At 41.3% G+C, this 27,786-nt stretch overlaps 1 protein-coding gene across 17 annotated transcripts in view; it reads left to right on the forward strand.

The window, feature by feature from the left end:
* SLC24A1 (solute carrier family 24 member 1) overlaps positions 1–27,786 on the forward strand; it is a 55,179-nt gene that overhangs the window by 9,901 nt on the left and 17,492 nt on the right. For 7 of the 17 annotated variants that reach the window (XR_014817020.1, XR_014817021.1, XM_021100193.2 and 4 more), the window contains exon 2: positions 17,222–19,246. Coding sequence is in view for 15 of the 17 variants with exons in the window: in XM_021100193.2 (XP_020955852.1) it covers positions 17,348–19,246 (1,899 nt within the window). In the remaining 2 variants the exon portion in view is untranslated. Of the gene's footprint in view, positions 1–14,742; positions 15,002–17,221; positions 19,247–27,786 lie in introns of all 17 variants that reach the window. The other 10 variants (XM_084978709.1, XM_084978711.1, XM_084978720.1 and 7 more) reach the window with 3 other exon arrangements.

Consider the following 27,786-nt stretch of genomic DNA (forward strand, 5'->3'; position numbering starts at 1 on the left):
ATGTAAGCAAAGTGATTTGTTACACATGTACATACATTCTTTTTCAGGTCTTTTTTAATATTTGCTTTTTATAAAAGTATGGTTGATTTACAATGTTGGCTAATTCTGCTGTACCACAAAGTGACACAGTTTTTTATATATATGAAATATATATATATATTTCCTTTCTTATATTATCTTCCATCTTGGCTTATCCCAAGAGACTGGGTATAGTTCCCTATGCTATGCAGTAGGACCTCATTACTTATCCATTCTAAATGTAATAGTTTGCCTCTACTAATTCCAAACTCCAGTCCATCCCACTCTCTCCCCTCTCCACTTTGGTGAGCACAAGTCTCTTCTTTATGTCCATGAGTTTGTTTCTCTTCTGTAGATAGGTTCATTTGCTTCGTATTTTTATTTATTCATTCATTCATTCATTCCTCTGTACAGCATGGGGACCAAGTTACACATACATGTATACATACTTTTTCCTTCCATTTGCTTCATATTTTAGATTCCACAAAGAAGTGATATCATATGATATTTGTCTTTTTCTTTTTCTTTTCTTTTTTTTTTTTTTGTATTTTCTAGAGCCTCACCCATGGCATATAGAGGTTCCCAGGCTAGGGGTCTAATCGGAGCTGTAGCCACTGGCCTACACCAGAGCCACAGCAACACTGGATCCCTAACCCACTGAGCGAGGCCAGGGATCAAACCCGCAGCCTCATGGTTCCTAGTCAGATTCGTTAATGATTGAGCCATGGCGGGAACTCCTGTCTTTCTGATTTACTTAATTTACTATGATAATCTCTAGTGTCCTACATGTTCCTGCAAATGGCATTATTTCATTCTTTTTTATGACTGAGTAGTATTCCATTGCATGTATGTACCACCTTTTCTTAATCCATTCATCTGTTGATGGACATTTGGTTTGTTTCCATGTCTTACCTATTGTCAGCTGTGCTGCAGTGAACATAGGGGTGCATATATCTTTTTCAGTGAAAGTTTTGTTGGGATATGTGCCCAGGAGTGGGACTGCTTGATCATATGGTTGTTCCATATTGAGTTTTCTGAGAAGTCTCCATACTGTTTTCCATAGTGGCTGTAGCAATTTATATTCCCACCAACAGTGCAGTTCCCTTTTCTCCACACCCTCTCATGCATTTGTTCTTTGTCATCTTATTAATAATGGCCATTCTGACCAGTATGAGGTGGTACCTCATTGTAGTTTTGATTTGTATTTCTCTAATAATTGGTGATGTTGAACATTATTTTATGCACCTCCAGGCCCTCCTTTTTTCTTCTTTGGAGAAGTGTCTATTTAGATCTGCCCATTTTTTGATTGGGTTGTTTGTTTTTTTGGTAGAGAGCCAAATAAGGTGTTTGTATATTTTGGAGCTTAATCCCTTGTCTATCACATTGTTTGCAAATTTTTTTTTTCCATTCTGTGACTTGTCTTTTCATTTTGATTATGGTTTCCTTTGCTATGCAAAAGAATTTAAGTTTAATTAGGTCCCATTTGTTTATTTTTGTTTTTATTTTCATCATAAATAAAAGGTGGATCAATAAAGATATTCCTGAGATTTATGTCAGCGTGTTCTGCCTATGTTTTCCTTTAAGAGTTTTACAGTATTTGGCTTTACATTTAGGTCTTTAATCCATTTTGAGTTTATTTTTGTGTTGAGTGTTAGAGAATGCACCAATTTCATTCTTTTACATATAGTTGTTCAGTTTTCCTGTTCTATTGATCTATTTTTCTGGATTTTTGTGTGTGTGTGTGTGCCAGCACTGTACAGTTTTGATGACTGTAGTTATGTAGTTTAGCCTGAAAACAAGGAGCCTAATTCCTCCAGTTACATTTTCACCCCCCCCCTCAGGGTTGATTTGGCTATTCAGGGTCTTTTGTGTTTCCATACAAATTAAAAAATTTTTGGATCTATTTCTGTGAAAAATGACATTGGTATTTTGTTAAAGATTGCACTGAATCTGTAGCTTGCTTTGGAAAATACTGTCAATTTTGACAATATTGATTCTTCCAATCTAAGATTATAGTATATTTTTCAATCTGTTTGTGTCATCTTCAGTTTCCTTCATTAGCATCTTAGAGTTTTCAGAGTACAGATCTTTTGCCTCCTTAGATAGGTTTATTCCTAGGTATTTTATTTTATTTGATGCAATGGTAAGTAGGATCATCCTTAATTTCTGTTTCTGAGCTTTCATTATTAGTGTGTAGGAATGCAAGAGATTTCTCTATATTAATTTTGTATCCTGCAACTTTACCAAATTCGTTGATGAGCTCTATCTGTTTCCTCATAGCATTTTTAGGATTTTCTATGTATAGTATAATGTCACATGCAACAGTGGCAGTTTTCCTTTTTCTTTTCCAATTTGGATTCCTTTTATTTCTCTTCTCTGATTGCCTTGGCTAGGACTTCCAAAACTATGTTTGAATTGACGTGGTGAGGGTGGACATCCTTGTCTTCTTCCCAATGGTAAAGGAAATGCTTTAGCTTTTCACTGTTGAGAATGATGTTAGCTGTGGGTTTGACATATTTGGCCTTTATTATGTTGAGGTTGGCTCCTTCTAAGTCTACTTTCAGAAATGGGCATTGCTTTTTGTCAAAAGCTTTTCTGGAATCTATTGAAATGATCATATAGCTTTTATTCTTGTTGTTGTTGTTGTTGTTGTTTTTCTTTTTAGAGCTGCACCTGTGGCATATGGAGTGTATCAGAGCTACACTGCCAGCTTACACCACAGCCACAGCAATGCCAGATCCAAGCCACATCTGTGACCTACACCACAGCCCAAGGCTACGCAGGATCTGTAACCCACTGAGTGAGGCCAGGGATCGAACCCACACCCCCATGGATCCCAGTCAGGTTCTTAACCCACTGAGCCACAACAGGAACTCCCAGTTTTTATTCTTCATTTTGTTAGTGTATATCACACTGATTGATTTGTGGATATTGAAGTATAAATTCCTGATATAAATCCAACTTGATCATAGTATATGCTCCTTTTAATGTATTGTTGGTTTCAGTTTGCTAGTATTTTGTTGAGAATTTTTTTTCATTTACTTTCATCAATGATAATTTTCTTTTTTTGTGGTATTTTTGTCTGGTTTTGGTATCAGGGTGATGGTGGTCTCATAGAATGAGTTCAGGAGTGTTCCTTCCTTTGAAGTTTTTTGGAATAGTTTCAGAAGTGTGGGTGTTAACTCTTCTCTGCATGTTTGATAGAATTCACTTGTGAAGCCATCAGGTCCTGGACTTTTGTTTGTTGGAATTTTTTAAAATCAGAGTTTCAATTTTAATACTTGTGATTGGTCTGCTCTTCTTTTCTATTTCTTCCCGTTTCACTCTTGAAAGATTGTACCTTTGTAAGAATCTGTCCATTTCTTCTAGGTTGTCCATTTTATTGGCATATAGTTGCTTGTGGTAGTCTCTTATGATTTTTTGTGTTTCTGTGATGTCCATTGCAAATTCTCTTTTGCCATTTATAATTTTATTGATTTGCCATCTCTTTTTTTTTTGATGAGTCTGGCTAAAAGTTTATTAATTTTGTTGATTTTTTTTTAAGAACCAACTTTTGCTTCCATTGATCTTCCCTATTTTCTGCATCTCTATTTCATTTATTTCTGCTCTGATCTTTATGGTTTCTTTCCTTTTAATAATTTTGGGCTTTGTCACTTCTTCTCTAGTTGCTTTAGGCTAGGTTGGTAAAGTTAGGTTGTTTATTTGCTATTTTTCTTGTTTCTTGAGATAAGGTTGTATTGCTATAAACTTCCCTCTTAGAACTGCTTTTGCTGGGTCCCCTAGGTTTTGGGTTGTCATATCTTCATTGTCACTTATTTCTAAGTATCTTTTGATTTCTACTTTGATTTCTTCAGTGATTCATTGATTGTTTAGTAACATAATTGTCTAGTCTCACATGTTCGTGTTTTTTATAGTTTTTTTTCATGTAAGTAATTTCTAATCTCGTACCGTTGTGCTTGGAAAAGATGCTTGATATGATTTCAGTTTTCTTAAATTTAACAAGGCTTGCTTTGTGGCTCAGGAAATGATCTATCCTGGAGAATATTCCATGTGTACTTGAGAAGAAAGTGTATTCTTATGCTTTCAGATGGAATGTCATATAAATGTCATTTAAGTCCATCTGGTCTAATGTGTTATTTAAAGCCTGCGTTTCCTTATTGATACTCTGTCTGGGTGATCTGTCCATTGATATAAGTGTGGTGTTAAAGTCCCTCACTATTGCTTTGTTATCGTCAGTTTCTCCTTTTATTGCTATTCACTTTGGCTTTATATGTTGAGGTGTTCCTATATTAGGTGCATATATATTTACAACTCTTAGATCTTCCTCTGGGATTGATCTCTTAATCATTATGTGCTGTCCTTCTTTGTCTCTTATAACAATCTTTAAAGTCTATTTTTTCTGATATGAAAATTGCTTTTCCAGTTTTCTTTTGATTTCCATTTGCACAGAATGCTTTTTCCATCTCCTCACTTGTAGTCTGTATGTGTTCTGAGATCTGACATTGGTCTCTTATAGACAGTATATATACAGGTCTTATTTTTGTATCCATTAAGCCAGTATATGTCATTTGATTGTAGCGTTTAATCTATTTACATTTAATGTAATTATTTTTACACATGTTCTCATTGCTCTTTTGTTAATTAGTTTTTGTAGGTCTTTTTTCCTTCCCTTCCTCTTTTGTTCTCTTGTGATTTGATGATTATATTTAGTGTTGTGTTGAATTGCTTTTTCTTTGTGTGTGTGTGTGTGTGTGTCTATTGTAAGATTTTTGGTTTGCAGTTCCCATGAGGTTTTGATATAGCAGTTTATATATGTACAAGATTGTTTTAAATTGCTGGTCTTTTAATTTCAAATGTGTTTCCTATATCCTGCATTTGTATTTATTTTTATACTTATATTTATTTTTAAAATTTGTATTGTCTTCTTAGGGCTGCACCTGTGGCATAGGGAAGCTCCCAGGCTAGGGCTCGAATCAGAGCTTAGCTGTTGGCCTCTGCCTCAGCAACACTGGGTCTGAGCCGCATCTGTGACCTACACCACAGCTCATGACAACCCCGGATCTTTAACCCACTGAGTGAGGCTAGGGCTTGAGCCTGCATTCTCATGGATACTAGCTGTGTTCTTTACCACTGAGCCACAATGGGAACTCCCTTTTTTTTTTTTTCTTTTAATGGTAGTACCCATGGCATATGGAAGTTCCCAGGCCAGGGGTTGAATCTGAGGTGCATCTACGACCTACATCACAGCTGCGGCAATGCCAGATCCTTTAACTCACTGCACCAAGCCCAGCACTGAACCTGCACTTACACAGCAATTCAAGCTGCTGCAGTCAGATTCTTAATACATTGTGCCACAGTGGGAACTCCCAGTTGCTGGTTTTGACATCATATTTGTGTGTGGATGATTTCTTACCTTACTGGATGTATGGCTTTACCAGTGAGCTTTCTCATTTGTAATTTTTTCCCTCAATTTTTAAAGTTTTAGTGGAGTGTAGTTAATTTACAATGTTGTAATGATTTCTGCTGCACAACAAAGTAATTCAGTTATATATATACATGCATCAATTCTTTTCCCATGTAGACTGTCACAGAATATTGGGTAGAGTTCCCTGTGCTGTATAGCAGGTCCCTGTTGGCCAGTCATTCCTTATACCACAGTGTACATATGCTACTCTCAAACCCCAGTCCATCCCTCCCCCCAACCATGTCCCCTTTGGTAACCTTAAATTTGTTTTCAAATTCTGTGAGTCTGTTCTGCAGATAAGTTAATTTGTATCCTTTTTTAGATTCCACATGTAAGTGATATCATATATTTATCTTTCATTATCTGAGTAACATTGCTTGATATGATCATTTCTAGGTTCATCCATGTTTCTGCAAATGGCATTATTTCATTTTTTGTGGCTGAGTATACATGTACCACATCTTCTTTACCCATTCATCTGTCAATGGACATTTAGGTTGCTTCCATGTCTTGGCTATTGTAAATAGTGTTGCAGTGAACTTTGGAGTGCATGCATCTTTTTGTTTGTTTGTTTTTGGCTGCTCTGCCCTGCAGCATATGGAGCTCCCAGGCCAGGGATCAGGCCCATGCTGCAGTTGCGGCCTAAGCCATAACTGCGGCAACCCCAGATCTTTAACCCACTATGCTGAGCCAGGGAATGAATCCATGTCCCAGTGCTCCCAAGATGCTGCTGATCCTATTGTGCCACAGTGAAAGCTACACATATATCTTTTTGAATGATGGTTTTCTCTGGCTAAATCCTCAGGAGTGGGACTGCTGTATCATATAGTAGTTCTGTTTTTAGTTTGTTTTGTGGAAAGCCCATACTCTTTTTCATAGCAATTGTACCAGTTCTCATCCCACCAACAGTGTGAGAGAGTTCCCTTTTCTCTGCACCCTCTCCAGCATTTATTGTTTGTGGATTTATTAATGATGACCATTGTTGCTGGTATAGGTGATACCTCATAGCAGTTTTGATTTGCATTCTTCTAAAAATTAGTGATGTTGAGCACATTTTCATGTGTTTTTTTGTCATCTGTCTTTTTGGAGTAATGTCTTTTTAGATCTTCTGCCTATTTTTTTGATTGGATTGTTAGTTTTTTTGATATTGAGTTGAATAAGTTGTTTGTGTATTTTGGAAATTAATCCCTTGTCAGTCACATTGTTTGCAAATATTTTCTCCCATTCCATGGGTTATAATTTTATTGTGTTTATGGTTTACTATAGTATGCAAAACCTTTTAAGTTTAATTAGGTCCCATTTGTTTATTTTTGTTTTTATTTTTATTACTCTGGATCTGAAAAGATACTGCTGCAGTTTATGTCAGAGAGTGTTCTGCCTATGTTTTCCTCTAAGAGTTTTTTTGTTTTATAGTATCCAGTCTTATATTTAGGTATTTAATCCATTTTGAGTTTATTTTTGTGTGTGGTGTTAGAGAATGTTGCAGTTTCATTCTTGCACATGTAGCCATCTAGTTTTCCCAGCACCACTTGTTGAAGAGACTTTCTTTTCTTTATTGTATATTCTCACCTCCTTTGTTGTAGATTAGTTAGCCATAGGTGCTTGGGTTTATTTCTGGGCCTTGTATCCTGTTCCATTGATCTATATTTCTGTTGTTATGCTAGGACCATACTGCCTTCATAACTATAGCTTTGTAGTATAGTCTGAAGTCAAGGAGCCTGATTGCTCTAGCTTCATTTTTCTTTCTCAGGATAGCTTTGGATGTTTGAGGTCTTTTGTGTTTCTATACAAATTAAAAATTTTTTCTTCTAGTTCTGTGAAAAATGTGATTGGTAATTTGATAGGGATTGCAGTGAATCTGTAAATTGCCTTGAGTAGTATAGTCATTTTGACAATATTTATTCTTCCAGTCCAAAAAATGGTATACCTTTCTGCCTGTTTGTGCATCTTATAGTTTTCAGAGTAGAAGTCTTTTGGCTCCTTGGATCGGTATAAACTTAGATGTTTTATTCTTTTTTATGTGATGGGGAATAGGATTGTTTCTTTTGTTTCTCTTTCTGATCTTTCATTGTTAGTGTGTAGAAATGTGAAAGATTTCTGTGTGTTGATTTTGTGTCCTGCAACTTTACCAGATTCATTGATGAGCTCTAGTAATTTTCAGTAACATTTTTAGGATTTTCTGTGTACAGTATTATCATTTGCAAATGGCAATATTCTTACTTCTTCATTTTCATTTTGGATTCCCTTTATTTCTTTTTCTCTGATTGCTGTGGCCAGGACTTCCAAAACTGTGTTGAATTAAAGTGGCAAGTGTGGACATTCTTGTCTTGTTCCTGATCTTAGTGGAAATTCTTTCAGCTTTTCACCATTGAGAATGACATTAGCAGTGGGTTTATCATATGTGGGCATTTTGGGGAATGGGTGCACATAGAAGTTCCCAGGCTTGGGTTTGAATGGGAGATGCAGCTGCTGGCCTATGCCACAACTACAGCAACACCAGATCCAAGCCACATCTGCAACCTACACTGCAGCTCATGGCAACACTGGATTCTTAACCCACTGAGCAAGGCCAGGGATCAAACCCGCTTCTTCATAGAGATATTGTTGAGTCCTTAATCCGCTGAGTCACAAAAGAAATCCCATATATGGCCATTATTAATTGCAAATGCATTTCCAGTATCCTGCACTTGTATTCTCCCCTTCTCACAATTGCTGCTTTTGATAGCATATTTGTGTGTAGATGATTTCTTACCTTTACTATATGTTTGCCTTTACTGGTAAACCTTCTCATTTGTAATTTTCTTGTTTCTCATTGTGGTTTTTTATTGTCTTACTTTTTGCTTGTCTTAGTTTGATTTCTCTATCGAATCTGACTGAGAGCCTTGCTGGGTAGAGTATTCTTGGTTGCAGGTTTTCCCTTTTTGTCACTTTAAATATGTGATGCATCAGTCCCTTCTGGCCTGCAGAGTTTCTGCTGAGAAATCAGGAGCTAATAACCTTATGAGGATTCCCTTATATGTTATTTGTTGTTTTTCTCTTACCACTTTAAGTATTTTTTTGTGTGTGTCTTTAATTCTTGTCATTTTGATTAGTATGTATTCATGTTCCTCCTAGAGTTTATCTTGTATGGGATTCTTGGAATTCCTCTTGTGGCTTAGGGGATTAAGACTCCAACTAATATCCATGAGGATGTGAGTTTGATCCCTGGCCTTGCTCAGTGGGTTAAGGATCTGGCATTGCTGCAAGCTGTGGTTGCAGATGTGGCTTGGATCTGGCATTGCTGGGCTGTGGTGTAGGCCAGCAACTGCAGCTCCATTGTGACCCCTAGCTTGGGAACTTCCGTATGCCACAGGTGCAGCATTAAAAAGAAAAAAAAAAAGTTCCTTATGGGATTCTCTGTGCTTCCTTGACTTGAGTGTTTGCTTTGCCGTGTTAGGGAAGTTTTTGGTTATGAGCTCTTTACATATTTTCTCTGGCCCTTGCTCTCTTTCCTCATTCTGTGCATCCTCTAATGCAAATGTTGGTGTTTTTATTGTTGTCCCAGCAGTCTCTGAGACTATCCTCATTTTTTTTTTGGCCACACCCACAGCATATGGGAGTTCCTGGCTCAGGGATCGAATCCAAGCCACAGATACAACCTGTGCCACAGCTGTGGCAATTTTGGATACTTAACCCATTATGCCAGGCTGGGGATTGGACCTGCACCTTAGCAGTGACCTGAGCTGCTGTAGTCAGATCCTTAACCCACTGTGCCACAGCAGGAACTCCTCTCCTCATTTTTTTTCATTCTTTTTTTCTTCATTCTCTTCCACTGCAGTTATTGCTACCACTCTGTCTTCTTGCTCACTTATTTGTTCTTCCTTATTTATTCTTCTATTGATTCCCTGTAGTGTATTTTTCATTTCAGTTGTTGTATTGCTCATTTCTATTTGTTCTTTAAATCTTCTAGCTCTCTGTTAAACATTTTTTAATGTCTTCTTTATCTGTGCCTCCATTCTTTTTCAGAGATCTTGGATCATCTTTACTGTCATTACTCTGTAGAGTAGAGGTATCTAGTCTATCTCTACTTTACCTTGTTGTACTTCTGGGTTTTTATCTTGTTTCCCTCATCTGGAACATATTTCTCTGCAGTCTCATCTTCTTTAACTTTTTATGTTTCTGGTCTCCTTTCTTCAGGCTGCAGTATCATAGTGTTTTTATTCTTCTTCTTCTTTTGCTTCTGGTGTCTGTCCCCCCATGGGTGAGGCTGATCCAGCAGCTTGTGCAAGCTTCCTGGTTGGAGTGCCTTCCCTCTGGTGGATGGAGCTGGGTCTTGTCCCTTTGGTGGGCAGTGTCAAATCAAGGTATATGTTTAGAGGTGGTTGTGAGCTTAGTACCACTTTAGACAGTCTGTTTGCTCATGAATGGGTCTGTGTTCCTACATTCTGGTTGTTTGGCCTGAAGTGTCCTAGAACCACAGTCTGCAGGTTCTTGTGTCGGGCCAGGTCTTGATTCCAAAATGGCAACCTCTGGGAGTGCTTCACCAACCAATATTCCCTGGGGCCTCCACTACCAGTGTCCTTACCTCCACAGTAAGCTACAGCTGACCCCACCTCCTCAGAAGACCCTCCAAGATCCACAAGTAGGTCCAGCCCAGTCTTCTGTTGAAACCTTGTGTGCACCATCCAAGAGTAGGGGCTCTTTCCTCCAATCCTGTGGAGCTCCTGAACTCAAGTGCCACTGACCTTAAAAGCCAAATGCTTGGGTGGCTTCTTCTGATGCCAGTCTGGAGAGCCTGGCCTGGGTCTTAGAACTCTCACTCCTGTGGAGAACCTCTGCGATTTACCCACCCAGCAGGTATGGGATTTGTTTATATTACACAGGCACCTCTCCTACTATCTTCTTGTGGCTGCTTCTTTGCCTCTGGAGGTAAAGTATCTTTTTTTGGTAGGTTCCAGTCTTTTTTGTTAATGCTTGTTTAGCTGGCAGTTGTGATTTTGGTGTTTTCATGAGAGGAGCTGAGCTTAAGTCATTTTACTCCATCATCTTGTCTGGTATTGAGGGGCTTCTTTTATTTTGGATGCTTGCTGCATCTTTCCTCAGTGTGTGCTGGCTGTTATCCTCTTGGTATGGGGTGTGTGGTTTCAGCAGCTCTTGTATAGTCCTGAGATGGCAGGGGCAGTGCTTGGTATCTTCTTGTGGGTCTCTTTGGGGCAGCAGCAGCCCATGCATTCCCAGGACAATAGGGACAGAATTTGGTGCCTGCTTGTGGGTCCATAGTGGCAGCAGTGGCCCAAGCCCACCTCCGGAGTCCATGATGGTGGTGACGGCTTGTGCCCACTCCCAGAACTCCAGCAGGCAGTAGAAACCTGTTGCCTGAGAGTGTTCAGAGGGAAAGAAGCTCTTTTGACAGTCCCACCTCCTCATCTCCCATGCCGCCTTGCAGTGACACTTTGCCTCTCTGGTGTGCCTACGCGTCTTCTAAGTACACCTTCAGTTCCCATAGTGCAGCCTCTTTAGTGTATCTCCACACAGCGAATCCTGGTCGTCTCCCTAGGTCTGATCAGCCCCCAGCCCCTATTTGCATCACTGGATGAGTGTCTCAGACTGGGGAGTGCAGGTTTTTGGTGCCAGTCTTCTATGCAGGTCACACTTTGTTTTGCCTTCCAGAAAACAGTTACTGTGCTCTCCTTCTAGGCTCCGAAGCTCCCCCTCCATACAGGCTGATCTCTCCTCTTGTGAGGGGACTTGCCAGGGTACAGGAAATTTTCCTCCTTTCTAGCTCCCAGGCCCATCCTGAATGCTTTATCTCTCTCTCTCTCTTTTCTTCCCCCTTTTCCCGCTGTGCCCTATGTGGAGGTTTTCTTGCCCCTTTGGAAGTCTGAGGTCCTCTGCCTGCATTTACAGATGTTCATTTTGAATCGTCCCATTGGCAGGTATATTTTTAATGTATTGTGGGAGGAGGTGAGCTCCATGTCCTACTCCTCTTCCATCTTCATTGCTCCCCTCAGGTGCAGTCTTTAGGTATAATTGTGCTTTGGGTTGATCTGTCTAAAATAGTTTCTCCAGGTTTTCATTAACTTAAAATGTTAGAGTTTTTGTAAATTAAGTTGAATGATGGGAATTAATTGAATATCCAGGTCATTTCAAATAAGATTAAATACTGGAACATTAATTGCTAAACAGGTCTAAGTATAGCTACTTCTATCTTTTTATTATAAGAAAACTAAAGATATTTGGAATTTATTGCACTACTTTGAGAAAAGAAATAATGCTGTGAGAAGATGTTTGTTTCTAGGAGTTACATAGTATTCTTATATATGCCAACCAGGAAATGATAAACAGTTCACAATTACTTGCTGTTTGTTTTTGCCAGAGATCAAAGTTTTTAAGGTTTAAAAATTATAATATGTAATTAAAGTTTCTTGAAATAATAAAGGATACATCTCAATATGCAAGGAAAATAGAATGTGTGTTTTCAGCAAAAGAAGGTATGAGCAATGGAAATGCATTTTGTGAAGGGGAAAGAGTGATTTTTGTCCTAAAGCTAGTCATTTCTAAATGGAAAAAAAATAAGAGATAAAATAACATAGATACAAAGTTATGAAAGGTTTGTGGGAAAAAAAGGAGAGATAAAATAATATAGATACAAAGTTATAGAAGGTCCTGAGAAGAAAGTTTTGTAACATAGTAGACTGGGATTGGATTACATTTAATTAGGTAAATGAATTTTTTTATTGAGGGAGGGATAGTGCAGGACTGGAGTTTTAGAGTTCTTTCTCTGTTAAGAAAATAAAGTTTCTCAGAATATTAAGCTACTTTTGGTAGTAGACTATGAGTTTCTTTGCCTTCTGATCTGAATTTGCCTTTAAAAGCTTTTATTGTTACTTTGGTTGAATACATAAGTATTGTTTCACAGTGACCTATGGTCCTATTTGACCAAGTGTTCTAAAACTTTTTAGGAGTTCCCGTTGTGGCGCAGTGGTTAACGAATCCGACTAGGAACCATGAGGTTGCGGGTTCAATCCCTGCCCTTGCTCAGTGGGTTAAGGATCCGGCATTGCCGTGAACTGTGGTGTAGGTTGCAGACGTGGCTTGGATCCCGAGTTGCTGTGGCTCTGGCGTAGGCCAGTGGCTACAGCTCCGATTCGACCCCTAGCCTGGGAACCTCCATATGCCGCGGGAGCAGCCCAAGAAATGGCAAAAAGACAAAAAAAAAAAAAAAAAAGTTTTTTAATATCTTTGCCATAGTTCCCCTAGTCAAATTCTAAATAAAATTTCCTTTGACCTCCAGCTAACTTTGGGATGCTTCAAAGGTCCTCTGAAATATCTCAGAGAAGGAATATTAAACTAATTAGGCTTATTTGGTATGTTTAATTACTTGAGAATCATTGTCAAGTGATTAGAGATAAACCTCTTTGGTTATATTGTATGGGTAAATTTCATTAATATAGATATTTCAAAATTTACATGGAATTCCTAAAAGTCTGACATGTCTTGGTATAATGCTATCAGTCATAATTCTAGTTACTATCTTAAAATGTTGTATGTCAGAAATATCCAAATTGTTCGTCAGTTCCATTGTAATTAGATCTTTAACCACGTCATTACAAGTCTTTTGTCATTTTTTAGACAATCATTGTTTTACCTCTGATGCTTTTAGAAAATGAGGATTCATAAAATGGACTTTCTGGCAAATAGAAGTTTCTGATGACTTTTGGATTATACAGCTGAACTAATGTAGTATGAAATTAACAAAACTCTAATAGAAAACCTGATGACTTCATCCAGATAAATAGAAGTTAATTACATGGGACTGAATGAGCCTATAAATATGATTTATAATTTTATGTTTTTTCTGAAACTTATGGTGGCTTTTAATCATCCGTTTTCCAGAGACTTTTATATACTAACTGACCTACATGTTGATAAATTATACCTTTGTAAACCAAATCTTTACCTGATCCCCAGAATTTGGCTTCTCCAGCTGGCTCCCCTGTGGACTTGATAGCTTTTTGTGACCAGATTACAACTAGTTATACTGATCATTGTTTTAATATGTTCACTCTTTTTGTTTTCAAATTATTTATGCCTCATGCCTCTCTCTGCTATACTATGACTTTATTAACATTACTAGCTATAGTACTTATATCCTTTCTCTTGCATTACCCCATGTGTAACCTAGAACTACAACAAAATTATGATGACTACATGTCTTGAGGCACTTGATCATATATGTAACTCTACATAGAATAATTATAGTACAAGTAAGTCTACATATGGGAAGAAGCAACAAGGGAAAACATTTCCTGGATCACAGTAGACCAGTAAGACAGGCAGTTCAGAGAATTTTAGAGTATTAACAGGGTCTGATCCAAAAATTAGCACATTGAATGGCCTATCAACAGAATCTTTGCCTGATCTAGGAACGAGCCTTCCTAGTGCCATGGGACAAAATTGGTTATGAATGCCTCTTAAATGTTGATTAAATTTATGACCAAGAGGAGGTGCTGTGGACAAAGAATATCACTTGCCTTATCAGTAAACACAGAACGTTTAGACCATCAGCCCCTGCAGATGGTCCTCCTTCCATGGTACACCCTGAGGGGAACTCAGAATGGAGATAAGCAGGCTATTGGCTCTAGATAGTTAAGACGAACATTAAAGGAATAATTTCATAAGTCCAAACTCTTGCATATTCACATACATAGAAAAGCACTAAACTTGTTAACTTGAGATGTCTGGTTTTTCCTTAACCAGCAGTAATCTTTTGATGTTCGACTCCCTGGTTATCTTTTGCAAAAGCTCGTGTATATCCTGGTTCTCCCCTTACCTCTTTGGATCAGTCCTTCAGAGCTATCTGAGAGACTGTATCTTGGGCTTAAGTCCTCAGTAATACCCCAAGTAAAACCTAATTCTTAACTTTGAGGTTGTGAGGTTTTGTTTTTTCTAGTCAACAGGATGTCCCAGGCTGTGCCCTGTCCCCCAGGGATTTCCCTTAGGCCTAAAATATTTTTCATATGTGAAATGCTTTAAAGTTTGTAAAGTGTTTCCCCCATATTTTTTCATTTTAAAAAACAGACTTTATTTCTTAGAAGCAGTTTTAGATTCACAGCAAATTTGAGTAAATATTCTCTCATTTTTTAACTTTGGTTCTCACATCCACCCTACAAATAGGTAGGACAGTTGTTATTATCTCCACATTTACATTTAAATTACTTTTAGAATCACACAGTAGCAAATAGAGACTGGTGCTAACTGACGTTTTCTGATCTTTTGAGCCCCAGGCCTTTCTCTTGGTTCTCACAGAGTGCCTTCTGAATCTTTCCAAATCTTTCCTTCCCCAAGCATGGGAACTGCGGACCTCCTGTCCTTCTCAGGGCTTAGAAATAAGTTTGGAACCTTCCTCTAGCTTCCTCTTTGAATACAGGGGCCCATGGAGAGCCTATCTGTGTCCTTAGTGAAAGGCCCACTGTCTCAGGCTCTGGCAGAGGCAGTGGGACCCAGAACTTGTACAATGCCCTGATAAGCTTCTTAGAGGTGGGTATTAGCAGGGATTGGATATCTTTCCCCTGATATGCCCTTCACACCTGACCCTGCCTTTAATTAGGATTCCATAGGGGAGCTGAGGGTGGGAGAATGGGGTGTTCCTTGCTATCCAGCTTCAGACCTACTCCCTGAGACCCTGGATTCTGATGACTTTTCAGAACTGAGAGGACACCCAGATGTCCAGATTTTAAGGTAAATTATGTGATTAGGTAGGAGGGATCAGCTGGGGTGCTGGCATAGCTCTATTACATAACACAGGAACACTAGAACTCTGTGAAGTTTCTTTAGGAAATTCAAAGTGATGAGTTTATGGCAAGGGACAGGGTGGACAGAGAGATGGTGAAAACATAATTATAGGAATCAAGGACAAAGAAGGAAGTTAACTTATCCATACTTCTTTTGCTTGTCCCTCTTTTGCTTTTTAAGACAATTGTATTTGCATTGCTAATTAATGTGGTATGCTAGAAAGATTGGGGCATTAGAAACTTACATGCACTGATACTCACTCACTATGTGACATTGAGCAAGTTACATCTCCTTTCTGGAACTCAATATCTTCTTGTCTCAAGTGGGAAGTTGCACTAAACATAGTTCCTCCTGCTTTTAACAACCTAAGATTCTATGGGATATTCATTTTGTTTATAATGTACTTCTTCATATGCAAAACTGATCATTTCTAGTTACTATCTTGTAATACTCTGTGGACATTGATTAGAGATTTAATAAGTATTTATTTGGGCTGGGCTTCTATGGCCTTCCTTATAAATTGGATTCTTTTTTTTTTTGTCTTTTTGCCTTTTCTAAGGGCCGCTTCCCACGGCATATGGAGGTTTCCATGCTAGGGGTCTAATCGGAGCTATAGCTACCGGCCTACGCCAGAGCCACAGCAATGTGGGATCTGAGTCGCGTCTGTGACCTACACCACAGCTCATGGCAACGCCAGAACCTTAGCCCACTGAGCAAGGCCAGGGATCGAACTGCAACCTCACGGTTCCCAGTTGGATTTGGTAACCACTGTGCCAGGACGGGAACTCTGAGGATACTTTAAGGGCCTTAAATATTTTTTCCTCTTGAGTCCATATGTAAAATTAACCCCTATGGGGAATTGATTCTGTACAATGCTTTTTGCAGACCTTATATGTTTTTACTCCTCCAACAAATCTGTGACATAGGTATTGTTATTACTATTTACATAGTAAGGTGCTGTTATTACTATTAAATTACATTTAAAATATTATAACATGTGCATGATGAAAAGGTTAAACAGTTAAACTGAACAATAGGATATACTGAAAAATAAGTCTTCCTCTGATCCCTGACTCTTAGTTCCCCTTTTCCAGGTGTCCTTTCAGAGATAATCTTTGCATGATCGATGCATATATTATTATTATGCCCATTTCACAGATGAGGCACTGAGGTTCAGACTCTCCAGGGTAGACATGTTTAGTAAGTAACACAGCTGGCAACCCAGCCTTTGACTCTATTCCCCAGGTTCCTCCCATGATACCACGTGGCCTGGGAAGCTTTAAGCTTTGTCCTCCCTGGATGATGGTGGTGTCATTTTAAGTCAGTCCAGTAAAAACATAGAGCCTTGATGTCACTGGCACTGCCTTCCACTGTTGCCTCTTTTTTTTTTTTTTTTTTTTTTTTTGGTCTTGTAGGGATACACCTGTGGCATATGGAGGTTCCCAGGCTAGGGGTCAAATCGGAGCTATAGTTGCTGGCCACAGCCACAGCCACAGCAACACCATGATCCTGAACCCACTGAGCGAGGCCAGGGATCAAATCCGACACCTCATGGTTCCTAGTTGGTTGATTTAGTTTCTGCTGCGCCACGACAGGAACTCCCACTGCTGCCTCTTTTTTGCCTAAAGCTTAAAATCATGTCTCCTTACTTTTTGCCTTTGTTAAGGTGAGATATGTGGCCTGGGGCATCAGCTACAGATGATTGAGCTCTCAGAAACTCAGGTTGAACCCCAGGAGTGCTGGCAGACTTGTTGCAAGGATCTCAGGGAGGACTGGGTGGACCCAGCTCAGGAACTTGGGCTGCTGGCTTACCTACACAGCAGAGGACCCCGAGATGCTTTTTCCCATGAGCAAGCGTTGACTCCTGGAACAAGGGGCAGTGGTTGTTTTCTGAGTAAAGTTTTGGTGGATCCTAGCTTTCCTATTAGGAGCAAATAACCTCTTTTTTTTTTTTTTTCTTTCTAGGTTTTTGATTATCCCCAGCTGAGGTTCATGGAGAAATCTCTGATTACTAATTTGAATCCCAGAGAAGGACCCATCTTTCAGTGGACAAAATGAGAGGCTTTGTGTAACCAGGCATAACAGCCCATCATGAGGAAATTGATCAGGATTGGGGTGCAGGAGAGGCGGTTACTCTGGCCAAAGCGGCTTCATTGGAGTCGCCTCCTCTTCCTATTGGGAATATTGATCATCGGCTCCACCTACCAGCACCTAAGGAGCCCCCGAGGCCTCCCCTCACTGTGGGCAGCAGTCTCTTCACAGCACCCTACTGTAAAACTAGCCAACCGAGACCTCCCCAACAATGAGATGATGATGGAGAGCAGTGACACTCCAAAATCTAGCTCTGAAATGGAGAGTGAGACACTGTCACCCCAAGTCACAGTGGGCAGAGATGAAACAACACCTGGCATAACGGAGAACACCCCTGGTACACCCAGAAGAATAGCCAGAATCATTCCAACAATACCCAAGAGTGACTATAGCCAGACAGCAGCAGGCATGGAAAAAGTGAAGGAACACACCCCAGTCACACCCAGTGGAGTACTGAATCACTACACTCCAACTTTGAGCAGACCAGCAGTAAAGAATTACACCCCAACAATACCCAGAGCAGAAGTGAAGAGCTACCGCCCAAGTCTAGCCAGGGGAAAGGTGAAGAAATACACCCCAACACCACTTGGTAGAATGGTAAACAGTTATGTCCCATTCACAGTCATGACAAGGACAGGGAGCCATGAGATCACCCCCAGAACAACAGTGAAAGAGAGTGAAATGATGGCAACCAACAAAATATTGGAAACCAACCCCTCCAAGAGACTAGTGGAGGAAACCACTCCACCTCCTTTCAAGGGAATGACTGCTAACACCCCAACTTTACTGACAAATAACTTTGAAGCAGACATCATGACTTCTCCAAGGAATGTGGTGGAAAAGAACACCCTAACTACCCCCAGAAGAGTGGACAATGACAGCTCAACCAACCGCTGGGGGTTAGTGGAAAAAAACAAGATGACAACACCCCAAGAAACGGTCCTGGAGCATACCACAGCCATCTCTGAAGGGCAAATGACAATAACCACCACAACAGGCAGCAGCCCAGCAGAAACAAAAGGCTCTACTGCTGCTTGGAAAGCTAGGCATCCCTTATATAGAACCAGTACACCCATCTTCAGAATATCCTCAGCCACTTTCTGGGGGCTGGCGAAAAACCCGTCCACAGCTGCCAGCACCCCAGTAACTCCCAGGGTCAGGGTAAATCCGACCACTCAGGTCCGTCACTGTGTGGTTGTAGAGCCAGTTGCAGCCGTGCCCACTGCCTCCTCCCCGAGTCTGACAACAGCCATGATCCCAGAGGCACCCAGTCTCAGTCCCTCACTGCTGCCTACCAGCCAGCCAGACCTCCACCCCAAGGCAGAATATCCCCAAGACCTGTTCAGTGTAGAGGAGCGAAGGCAGGGCTGGGTGGTCCTGCACATTTTTGGCATGATGTATGTGTTTGTAGCCCTGGCCATCGTGTGTGACGAGTACTTTGTCCCAGCCCTAGGTGTCATCACAGACAAGCTGCAGATCTCTGAGGATGTGGCAGGGGCCACATTCATGGCTGCTGGAGGCTCTGCCCCCGAGCTCTTCACCTCCCTCATCGGCGTCTTCATCTCCCACAGTAATGTGGGCATTGGCACCATAGTGGGCTCTGCAGTGTTCAACATCCTGTTTGTCATTGGCACTTGTGCCCTTTTCTCCCGGGAGATCCTCAACCTCACTTGGTGGCCCTTATTCCGTGACATCTCTTTCTACATCCTTGACCTAATGATGCTGATCCTCTTCTTCCTGGATAGCCTCATTGCCTGGTGGGAGAGCCTGCTGCTGCTGCTGGCCTATGCTATCTATGTGTTCACCATGAAGTGGAACAAACAGCTTGAGCTCTGGGTGAAGGAGCAACTCAACAAGAGGCCAGTGGCCAAGGTCATGGCCCTAGGGGACCTCAGCAAGGTAAGGACAGACTGGCTTAGGCTTCTCTAACCCCTTTTGGGCAAAAAGGTGGGGAAGGCCAGGGACCGAAGAAAGGAAAGTGCTGGGTCAGACCTCAAGAGATGAGTGTTCTGGTTCCCTTGCTGTTCACTCAGTATTTATAGAATCCTGTACTCTGCCAGGCACTATGCTCAAGCTTTTGAAGAGTGACCTTGGCTCAACCCCCAATCACCCTATAAAATGATTATTACTATGATCCTCCCATTGGCAGAGGAAGAAACTGAGGCCAAATGAAGTCAAACGATTTGCTCAAGGTCACACAGCATATAGATGGTGGAGCCAGGATAAACTGGGGGTGGTCTGATTGGGACTTTGGAAGTGACATTTGAGCTGGATTTTGAAGAATGTCCAAGGAAATATCAGGCAGGGGTGGGGGGGGGTGGGGGGGAATGATAATCTCTTCCATGTGCATGGTGTTTAGGGTTTTTCTAGCATGCTCATTTTCATTTAATCCTGTTTGTTCACATTCCAGACCTAGAGGGGCTGGTGGCTTGGGTGGGGTCTGAGAAGGGGAGGCTCTTTGAATTTTGTTTTGTTTCTAAAATATTGGAAAAGATGGGAACTCCATCCGCTGAAGAGCCAGCCCTGGAAGCTGAGCCCCTCTCTCTGTGCTGACTATACACCAGATACTGAGAGCTGCAACTCTGGTGCTTTCTTCTGGCTCCAAAGTTCCTTTCTAAGAATTTCTCTGCCCCTGTGAGGAACCTTCCTGCTAAATTCATTGAACAATTCAATAATCTGGGCAATGAAATAAATTGGGGAAGTGATCTCTAAAACTTCGTCTCAAAAGTTTCTTGTTCCTTCAGACTCCAAAGTGAGGATACCCTAGGGAACACAGACCCCATTTCTCTACTGCTTCTTAAGGGTGAGTTTGGGCAAAGTTGGCTCATAGCCTGCCCTTTCAGATCTCAGAAAAGCCACTAATGTGAGTAGAATTTTGCGTGCAAAGAGTGGAAGGACTTAGCTGCTTAATCCAGAGCAGTTTTGATGAGTGAGCAGGATAGAGACAAAACTCAACAACGTGTCTCAGAGATACATGATACAAAGGAAATGAAATGTACTTCCTTTAGGATTTTTGTGATATGTGTGGTGTTCAGAGCAGGGAATTGAGAGTCAGGAAACCTGGTTGTAATCTGATTCTGCCTCTACCTGTGTGACCTTGGACAGATCCTTTTCCATCTCTTGGAGAATGCAGAGCCCAACTAATCACCAAATGTTCTGTCTAGCTCTAACATTCATCGATAAAGTCTTGTGTCTAGTGAGTTCAGTTCTAGCAGGCCCAGCATGGTGGTTATTTGTCTGATATGGTCAGTCAAGCTCCAATTAGTATGTATTTGCAGATGGCCCACAGAGGAGAAATATCCTGTCCCATGTTGGAAAGCCAGAAGGTATCCGAACAGGAATGGGAACCCAGTATCCTGACTCCCCATTCAGTGCTATTTGCCTCCAGATCATTGCTCTAAAAACCTAAAGGCTTAAAAAAGAAAGGGAAGCTCAGAGCATTACATCATTTAATATGAGAAAACAGGGCCTCCTTCCTAATGAAATTCTCAGGACAGGCTTTGCTGAGGTGGCCATGAAGCCTGGTACTCTTCTGTGAGAAAGCATCTTATGCCTTGATATACAAGGGCCAGCAGTTTTCAAATCCCTCCTCACCCTCCTCCTGCTCCTCCTCCTCCTTTGTTTTGGCTGTACCCACAGCACATGAAAGTTCTCTGGGTCAGGGATTGAACCAGCATCACGGCAGCGACCCAAGCCGCTGCAGTGACAACACCAGATCCTTCACCTGCGATGCTGCAGGGGAACTCCCACAAACTTTTATTTTTAAGCACTTAAAGGCGATGTGGGAAATAGAAAAGACTGTGCCCCCTCTAGTAGAAGGTACAGGCATAGACAAGAGTAACCGTGATAAAGGGAACATTGCAAAGTGCTATAAAGTCACTTTGTTTTTCATCCAGGTCTCAGATTGCTCATCTGTAAGGTGAATAGGATGAACAAGTGCGGAGGTTGGCAGACTTTTACTGTAAAGGGCCAGGCAGTAAATATTATAGGTTTTGCAGGCCATCTGGTCTCTATTACAACTGCTCAAACTTGTTATTGTAGCGTGACAGCAGCCACGGATAATAAGGAAATGAGTAGGGATGTCCATGTAGTGTTTCACTAAGAAAACATGCTCACAGGTGTTCTCCTTCCTGAACAATCTGGAAACCTAAAATCAGCAGAGAATGATTCGCTTCTTCACCCAGCTACTACCTGTGGAGTTTCTCAGCTAGGGACCTTTTACTTTACTTTTTATTCTGCTCTGATAAGTTAGAAGCAAGATAAAGTCTTGGGGGGAATGATTCTAATCATAATTTACTTAAGAGTATTTCCAGGAAAAATAAATGATGTAGCATCGAACACAGACATACAGGAACTATTTTAGTCTTTCTTTTGACACTGGCTGCAAAAGAAAAAAAAATTAAAGCTAAAAATATTTCAGACAACATTATCAAGCTGACGTATTTCTTTGAGGATGCCTTTTATGAACTCAATGGAGAAATGATAAATGTTTGTGTAGTTATCAACACAGTCTGACTTAGCTTGTTCTGAGATTTTATACCAGGTTTTGAAGCTCTCAGTGTATTTGTTTGGGCCATATATGTTAAATATCTGACTTGCCTTGACCTCATATAGCAGCAGGAGGCCAAAGTTAAGGCTCTAGACTGATTGAAAAGCCTTGTTTGTATTTGAAGGATGACAGGCCCTTCTTTTTAGAGAGAACACAAGCTTAGCTAGAAAGGATGAGCCATCCGCATGAGATTCTGTTGGACAAGATAGCTCTGTGGGACACACCAGTGGTGAATAGATATGCAAGGTGGGAATAAGCCTGGTCCCTGCTCCTTACAAAACGGCAGACCCACATTCTGCCCCCAGGAATACTTCAGGGTGTGAAACTCCAGGAAAGTCTGCCACTCTTTCTTAAGTGCATTGCAGGCTATTTTCTTCCTGGCATTTTTTTTTTTTTAATTAAACCAACCAGCAGGAAACTCAACTAGACAAACCTGGTGCCTCCTTTGGAGCCAATTCAACCCTTTCTTGTCCCAGGGTTAACATTTGCCCCAAGGGTTCCCGTCAGTGGGCTGTACTGCCAGCTGTCTGATCTGGAGACAGAGTGCTGTGCCTCTTTGGGCCTGCCTCTGCTTGCTTGTAAGCAATTCACTGTGCTCCCAAAGAACCCATCCTAGCTAGGCTGAGGGGTTCCTTCCTTTCACTCCTTCAGTAACAGCTTCCCCCCCAAGTTGTCAGGAAAATATGGTAAGAATCACATTCTCAATTTTAAGGCTTCTTTTCCTCATAAAATTTTCTTAAGCTTTCAGCATGCATCTGCTGATGGGTGCCAGCAGATGACAAAATGAATACATAAGAAACAAACAAATATTAACTCAATATTGAATAACTCAACAACCGACCATGCCTGGTAAGATAGCTTGTTTCCATGGATGTGTGCATGCTTGTAGAAGATTTTACACGTATTCATGCAACAGAGTAGTCTCTTCTTCTGGTGTATGTTACGGGATTAAATATGAAATTAGATATTCATGGTGTTCTACAGGGAACAGCATGATATCTGGGTGCTCTGTCACCTGAATAAATTGGAAATATAAAACTAACAGAAAATGTTCTAGTGTGGAGGAGTGGCCATATGGATGATAAATAAGTTAACAAGATTTTTCTGAGTATGGGAAGTGCTGTGTGCTGTGAAGGAAATAAGCAGTGATGGAGAGTGACTGGAGGTAGTGGGCCCCCATTAGCGAGGGAGAGCAGGAGCGTGAAGGAGGCGAAGTCCACACAGACATCTGTACATGAGAAGGGAAACCAGGCCATAGGGAAGAATTCCAGAAGAGAAAACAGCATTGGCAAAAGCTCAGAGCAGGGCAAGAGCTTGATGCATTAGAAGAAAGAATTGGAGGCCAGTATGGTTAGTGAGTCAGGGGAGAGTGGTACAGAATAACGCTAGAGGGGGAGTGGGAGCTGCTTCATGCAAGGTCTTGTGGATCAGATTCAGAGTCTGGGTTTTATTTGAAGTTCAGTGGGACTGATGTAATGAGTCATGCTGAACCCAAAACCTCATGGTTCCTAGACGGATTCGTTTCCTCTGCGCCACAACAGGAACTCCTAATGAGTCGTATTTAGAAGGTTACTCTAACAGCTGTGCACAAAATGAATTGTAGATGTATAAGAGTGGAAGCAGGGAGTCCAGTTAGAAGGCTGTTAAGAACATCCATCGTGTGTGTGTGTATCTTTGAGAGATGACTTGAAGACAAAATAATCTGGACTCAGTGATGATGTGGATGTCAAGGGTGAGTGAGCCCAAGTCAAGGTTTTGGCTTGAGCAGCAGAGTGGATGGTGGTGCCATCTAGTGAGAAAGAGCAGACTACAGGAAGAACAGATTCCAAAAGCTCCCACTTGGAATGGTGACTTTGAGTGTTTATATCACCTCCAAGTGGGTATGTATAAGAGGCAGGTGCACAAATGGCCTTAAAGCTTATATACAAGGTCAGGGCTAGAAATATAAATTTGTGAATCACCAACAAATGTATGATTATTACAATCAAGGACCAACTGATGCTGCTCTGAAAGAGAGAGTGGCGGGCGGGGGGGGGGGGAGGGGGGCTATGGGAAGAGGGAGAGAAAGGGAGAGAGAAAGAGATAGTTTAGAATTAAACCCTAAAGAGCTCTGATGTTCATTCATTTGACAGACATTTATGGAATATCTTCATATGAGGCCTGTTTAGGGTCTGGGGATACAGTGAGAAAGAAGGCATAGTCCCAGCCCTCAAGGAGGTCAACCTAGCTGACTAGCTAGGAGTTGATTCAGGTTTTGTGGGGCCTGACACTTTTTAAAAAAAGGCATATAAAACATTGCTGCTAAATTAAATACAAGGCCTTGGAAAGGTTTTGTGTAGGGTAGAGATGGGCCCTGAAGTTTAATATTCATCAGCTCTGCAATAAATCCTTCTGTCATCATGGGGATGACAGAAAAGCAAAACTAATATCATGTGTATGATATGGTAAGTACTGAGGGATTTAGCACTGGGAGTGGACATCTCAACAGACCAGAAAGTCAGGGAAGACTTCCTAGGGGAGGTGATGGTTAGCTGAATCTTGAAGGACAAGCAGGAGTTGGCTGACTGAAAAAGGGGTAGGTGTCTGCCAGGCATGTGTAAAAGCCAGGGGAGTGAGAAAGCATGAAGAGACTATAGATGCACACCAATATAATAGCCGCTAGCTACATGCACCTACTGAGCTCTTGAAATGGAGCTAGTCTGAACTGATATGTGCTGTAAGTATGAAATAGACATTGGGTTTCAAAAGATTAATATTAAAAAAGTAAAATAGCTCATTAATATTTTTATATTAATTACATGTTGAATCATATTTTTGATCTATTGGGTTAAGTCAAGTACATTATTATTTTCACTTATTTCTTTTACTTTTTAAAAATGTGGCTACTAAGAAATTAAAAATTAGGTATATGGCTTGTCTTCTATTGGTATTAGACAACACTGGACTAGAGGTAAGCAAGAGATTAGTGTGTGCTCAGCTAAGGAGTGTGGACTCCTTCTTGAGAACGCTGAGCCCACAGAACATGGGGGAGGAACATGACATGCTTGGCTCAGAAAATCACTCTGTCTGAGGGGTGAACAGTGAACCAGGAGAGGAACAGATCAGGAGTCAGAAGGCTGTTGCAGGGTTGTAGGCAGGAGAATGGAGAGACGAGGCCAAATTTGAGGACTTTTAGGAACTAGGTCTGTTAGCTAATTGAACTTGAACTATGAAGGAATAGGGAGGGATTTGGGTAGACTTGGGTTTCCAACCAAGACAGATGAGTGGATCAGGGTGCAAGATTACTCAGGTGGGTTAAGGTAGGACTCATATCAGGGATTCATTAAATCTTTGTTGAATGTATGTTTAAAAAAAAAAATCACAGGAGTTCCTGTCGTGGCACAACAGAAACATCCATTTAGTAGCAATGAGGTTGCGGGTTCGATCCCTGGCCTCGCTCAGTGGGTTAAGGATCTGATGTTGCCATGAGCAACACCGGTGGTGTAGGTCACAGATGTCGCTGGGATCTGGCGTTGCTGGCTGCGGTGTAGACTGGCAGCTGTAGCTCTGATTAGACCCCTAGCCTGGGAACCTCCATATGCCCCGAGTGCAGCCCTGAAAAAACAAAAAAAAATCACAGACTTGGGAGTTCCCTGGTGGTCTACTAGTTAGGACCTGGCATGTTCACCTCTGCAGCCTGGATTCAATCCCTAATCTGGGAACTGAGATCCCACATCAAGCTGCTGAATGCCATAGCCAAAAACAAACAAACATAGACTGAAATATGTGGTGCAGGAAATGAATCATGGATGGTCTAGAAGAGGAGAGGTCAGTGATTAGCTGCTACCTCAGTGGGAGACAGGTGTTGGAGGTCAGGGGAACAAGCCCCAGAGAGGCTGCCACGTTTGCCACCCCAGGTCTCCATGAATGGCTGTAAGAGATCCTGTTGTTTATTTTCATTAAGTTGTGTCACAGGTGTTGGGGGCTTGGCTGGCACATCTTCTTTTTCCTTAGCTCCTTGGTTAATTTTAATGAGGAGAAGGAGAAGGCGGGATGGTGGGGCTAAAGAAAGAGGAGGATGATTGGTTTGATGTAAGAGGTGGATATGTGAATGTGTTTACAATAAGGGCATATTCTGAAAGCACCTACTTGCCGGTACAGCTACCCATAAATGGATCTTTCAGTCACACTCAAATGCGGACAAACATTTGCATCCATTTACTTGAAATGTCATTAACTTGAAACAGAGCCATTAGGAAATGTAAACCTGACTTCCTTATTTATGCTTGGGAAAAGAAATGTGATTTAGTAAAAACCACAAAACAAACCTCTGAATAGAGTTTAGGAGATCGGGGTTCTGTCTCTATCATGCTGTCACTGTCAGAATCTTTCTGTATATCAGTGTTGTCATCTGCCAGAATAGCTATAATAGTACTTATTCTTGTCTATTTCACAGAGTTAGTTGTACTGAATGAGAAAACGTGAAGGGCTTCAGAAAATTAGAAGCGCATACTAAGGTTAGGAGATATTCATATGTGCAGTGAACAGTGAAAAGGAAAAGTATTTTGATTTAAATAAATCTGAATGGTAGAGAAAGCATTAGACATGTGCTTTATGGGGCACAGGTCTCTCCTGCCCCTTTGTGGACAGAACCAGCCATTGCAAAGAGTAGCCTGGCCTCATGTAGTTCCTTGCCTCCAACAACTCATTGGGTGAGAGGTGGGCATGATAAATAGTGAGGTGGCTGGGCAGTGGGGTTTGGTGCTATAGCCTCCAGGATCCCAGCAAACTTAGAGGTGCATTATGAGGGAGTCAGGGGATCTGTTCAGCATATCCACAGTGCCCGCCCCCCATATTCAGATTGGTTATTTCCACTTTAATTCATTTGTATGTTTGTTTGTTCGTTAGTTCATTCATTCAACAGTGTGTATCCAAGCATTCAGACCTCTCCCATCCTTCAAAGATGACACAAATCTTACCTACTTTCAGAAGGCTTCCCTGTCCATCCCAGAACAGAAGCTTCATCTGTGCCTCTCATCTCTTCAGTCATATTCTGCTTTGTCATGTATTGGCATTATCATTAGTCTCACTTCCTTTCTGTAATTAGAATCCATGTCCTAAACATCTCTGTATCCCTACAGTACTAGTACAGTGCCAGGTAAACAACAGGTGCTTGGGAAATAACTGAATGAATGAAGAAATTGGATGGATTAGTAGGTGGGTGGCCCTGGATCAGGCAGTATTTTCTATATTTTCTGATTAGGCAGAGAAGGGAGTGTAGCAAGTCCAGTTCTGGCTGTGGAGGTTGGTGGAGTGGGAGAGGCAATGGGAAGGTAAAGACAATTATGAGGGGCAGCCATTAGTGACCCTGCTGCCTGAAGATGGCGCTGGAGGTCACTTGGGCGTATCTACTCATTCAGCTCTCCTTTACTGAACTTGTACTCTGTGCTAGACACTATGCCACAGCTCAGGGGAACAGAGGTGACTATATCATAGTTCAAAAAAACATGGAGTCTAACTGGGTAGTCAATATATATGAACAGTTTTTTTTTTTTTTAAAGTTTGAATGGTATTACAAGACAGTAAATGTGAAGTGGCAAGCTCATGGTCCATTTAGAAAGTACTGTGGGGAGTTCCCATCGTGGCACAGTGGTTAACGAATCCGACTAGGAACCATGAGGTTGCGGGTTCGATCCCTGGCCTCTCTCAGTGGGTTAATGATCCGGCGTTGCCGTGAGCTGTGGTGCAGGTCGCAGATGCGGCTCGGATCTCGCGTTGCTGTGGCTCTGGCGTAGGCCAGTGGCTACAGCTCCAATTCGACCCCTAGCCTGGGAACCTCCATATGCCGCGGGAGCGGCCCAGGAAATGGCAAAAAGACTAAATAAATAAATAAATAAATGGGAAGGAAAAA

Source organism: Sus scrofa, chromosome 1 (assembly GCF_054392235.1).
Source record: "Sus scrofa isolate SSC_HxYL_T2T_F1_AM1 chromosome 1, Sscrofa_HxYL_maternal_Yorkshire_Landrace_v2.0, whole genome shotgun sequence".
NCBI lineage: Eukaryota > Metazoa > Chordata > Mammalia > Artiodactyla > Suidae > Sus > Sus scrofa.